The 2,833-nt window shown below is 27.8% G+C and overlaps 1 protein-coding gene across 1 annotated transcript in view; it reads right to left on the bottom strand.

Moving 5' to 3' along the window:
• The window catches only part of Ect3 (Ectoderm-expressed 3), a gene marked incomplete at its 5' end in the record, with an annotated part of 4,625 nt that extends 3,811 nt beyond the window's left edge, over positions 1–814 (bottom strand). Inside the window, one exon of the mRNA XM_017628926.1 lies at positions 664–814. Coding sequence (XP_017484415.1) covers positions 664–814 — 151 coding nt within the window. The remainder of the gene's footprint in view (positions 1–663) is intronic.
• Positions 815–2,833: the final 2,019 nt, after the last annotated feature.

Raw genomic sequence — 2,833 nt, 5'->3', positions numbered from 1 at the left:
TTTTGACATTCAGAAGGACCGCGGCGAAAATCTAAATTCGCCAGTAACATCTCCTTGGTCCTTCAATATTTTTGAAGCGAATTCAAACATATTTTTATTACTATCAAAATTTGGAATTTGTGAATAAAAAACTAACAAATCACAAAATTTTAAAAGATAAGTATCAAAAATGATACAATTGTATCAAAACGGCACGCTGACAAGGAGTTAGAAAATTATTCGGGTTCTTCCAAGCTTTTTATTCACGAAGATATTTAAAAGTTTTCGAACCTAATGCCATTTATCTGTCATTTCCATTAAAGGACTTGTATTCATCTGTTGATGAAGGGAACTTCAAGGTGTAGGAATTAAACCACTGTCTCTTCAGTGGTGTATAGAAGGTTAGTGATGAGGATAAACCAAACAAATTACTTCTTCACCGGAAGAGTTTTCAATGTTTTCATAAATGAATATTTGGTTACCCAGCTTATTTCACATTCCATTAGTGTACCGATATGATCAGTGGCGGATCCAGCGTAGTTTAACACCCAAAACCCCCCCCCGCTGAATCCGCCACTGGATATGATAAATGGCTATTTGTTCCTGGCAACTATCTTTTTTCACAGGGAAGTATGAGATATGTTAGCAAAATGTTCTTTTATTAAAAAACTAATATGTACTTACAAAATCACGTTCCGCACATATATAAGGTCCAGGACGCAGAATAACTAGTAGACCCAGCTCATCTGCTAGCTTGATGAATTTCTCCAAATCCGCAATGCCATTCCACACGTAAGTGCCATCTTTTGGATTATGCAGTGACCATTCCACGTACCTGATAGAAAGTGAAAAAAATATATATGTAAATAGTTGAGTTTCGTTTATTCGATTTTTTTCAAGCCGTCTTTCGAATGACTCGAAAAAGGCAATTTGAAAAAAACGGTCTCCAATTTTTTTTTTTTTGGAAAAAACTCAATTAAACCGAAGGCAATTTAAGTGAAAAAAATTATTATTTTTTCTGTAAATTGCTTTTGTGAAACTGACTATTACTGTTAGTCACAAATGAAAGCAAAAGTTTAATAAAATTTAGTCAGAATTCGTGAAACCGATCGGTGAGCAAATTTAATTTTTGGCACAAATGTCAGTTACTCGGTTTTGCAGAACGATGATACGCGATTTTGTACTTTAAACGACGATATGCAAATTTCGAAATATGCGTATTTTTTGTTTAGAAGAAATGATTTTTTAAATTTGGTGCTATATGTATGTATTTGTGTATAACTTCCTTGAGTTTTAGGCTTTAGAAAAAATTTTAAATTTATTTAAAAACACGCTTTCAAAAATTAAATAAAAAATATATTGAATATACACAAAAACTTAAGATACGTATAAATATGTTAGAGGAAAACCTGCTTATTCGATAAAAAAAACTCCGCTTTAGACGATATTCGAAGAATTACGATTTCAAAGAAAACCGCCAAAAACCCCATTCGGGATATCCGAGTCGAGTCCTCGAGCAGCGGGGTTGGTTGTTTTGTAAATTTATTTATTTTTTGTTTTATAGTTTATTTTTTATAGTTTTTTTAATTTTTTGAAACTTTTTCATTTGTTTTCCTTTATTTTTAGATTTCATTGTTTCAAAAATAAAAATATTTACTTTTAATTCATTAATTTTTAGAAACACATATTTCTTATTATTTTTTCTTTTTTATTCAGTTTTCTTTTAGTTTTTAGATTTTATTTGTTTATATGTTGAATATCATTTAATTTTTAGAAACTTATTCTATTTTTTTTTCTTTGTTTTGGTTAAATTGTTTCTTTTAAATTTACGCTTATATTATTTTAAAAGGAAAAGAAAAATTTTTAATTTCATTTAATTTTTAGGAACTTATTTTATTTTTTATTTTCTTAATCTATTTTTTATTAACTATTTTTTTATGATTATTCGTTTTTTGCAGATTTTATTAATTTAGAAAGATATTTTTTAATTTGCTTTAATTTTATTAAAATTATGTTTTAATTTTTTAAATTAATTTTTTTCTTCTTTTAATGTTCTAGCTTTTGAATTAAAAGAAATNATTATTTATTTAGAAAGATATTTATTAATTTGCTTTAATTTTATTAAAATTATGTTTTAATTTTTTTTAATTAATTTTTTTCTTCTTTTAATGTTCTAGCTTTTGAATTAAAAGAAATATATATATATTTTTTTATTTCATTTAATTTTTAGAAAAAGTATTGCTAAATATACACGCTAAGATCTCCACGTTATCAGATCTTCCAATTAACCTCTGGAAGACAGAAAAGAGCTATCAAGATAGTTGGCAGAGTTGATAATTGTCTTACGAAAGTCTTTTGTCTTTAGAAAGATTGCGGTGAGTTGAAAGACAGTTGCTATTTGCTCTTTTCGTTGCAAATCCGTTGTTATCAATGACAGCTTTGTATTGGCGGCGTATTTACCACTGTGTTCGATTACGATGTAAGGAAAATCTCAAGTTTTGAAATGACACAAAAAACGTCAAAACACCGTGTACATATTTAAAATTGGGTCTTTATACCCTTTTTCCAGAACAGGTAATTTTCCCCATATATTTTAATTTTATGAAAAAGAATATTCAAACTTTAAGGGCTGTTTGGAACTCTCAAGAAAAACGAAAATTTCATATAAAATCACGCACCATAAATGGAAAAGAAATTTTCTTCTATACAATTTCTTAAATCAGTTTACAGCTCTCAGGAACAAAAATTCACGTTGAGTTTTTCTTCAAGAAAAATTACAGCAAACGCAAAGTACTTTTTAAAGTAACTGAAAAAATTAAAAATATTTCTTGTGATTTTTCTTGAGAGCTGTAAA

The sequence above is a fragment of the Rhagoletis zephyria genome, unplaced genomic scaffold (assembly GCF_001687245.7).
Source record: "Rhagoletis zephyria isolate East Lansing unplaced genomic scaffold, Rhagoletis_zephyria_1.1 Rzeph_scaffold_06347, whole genome shotgun sequence".
Taxonomy (NCBI): Eukaryota; Metazoa; Arthropoda; class Insecta; order Diptera; family Tephritidae; genus Rhagoletis; species Rhagoletis zephyria.
The sequence above is the reverse complement of the archived record's forward strand: the minus strand, read 5'-3'. Positions and strand labels throughout refer to the sequence as shown.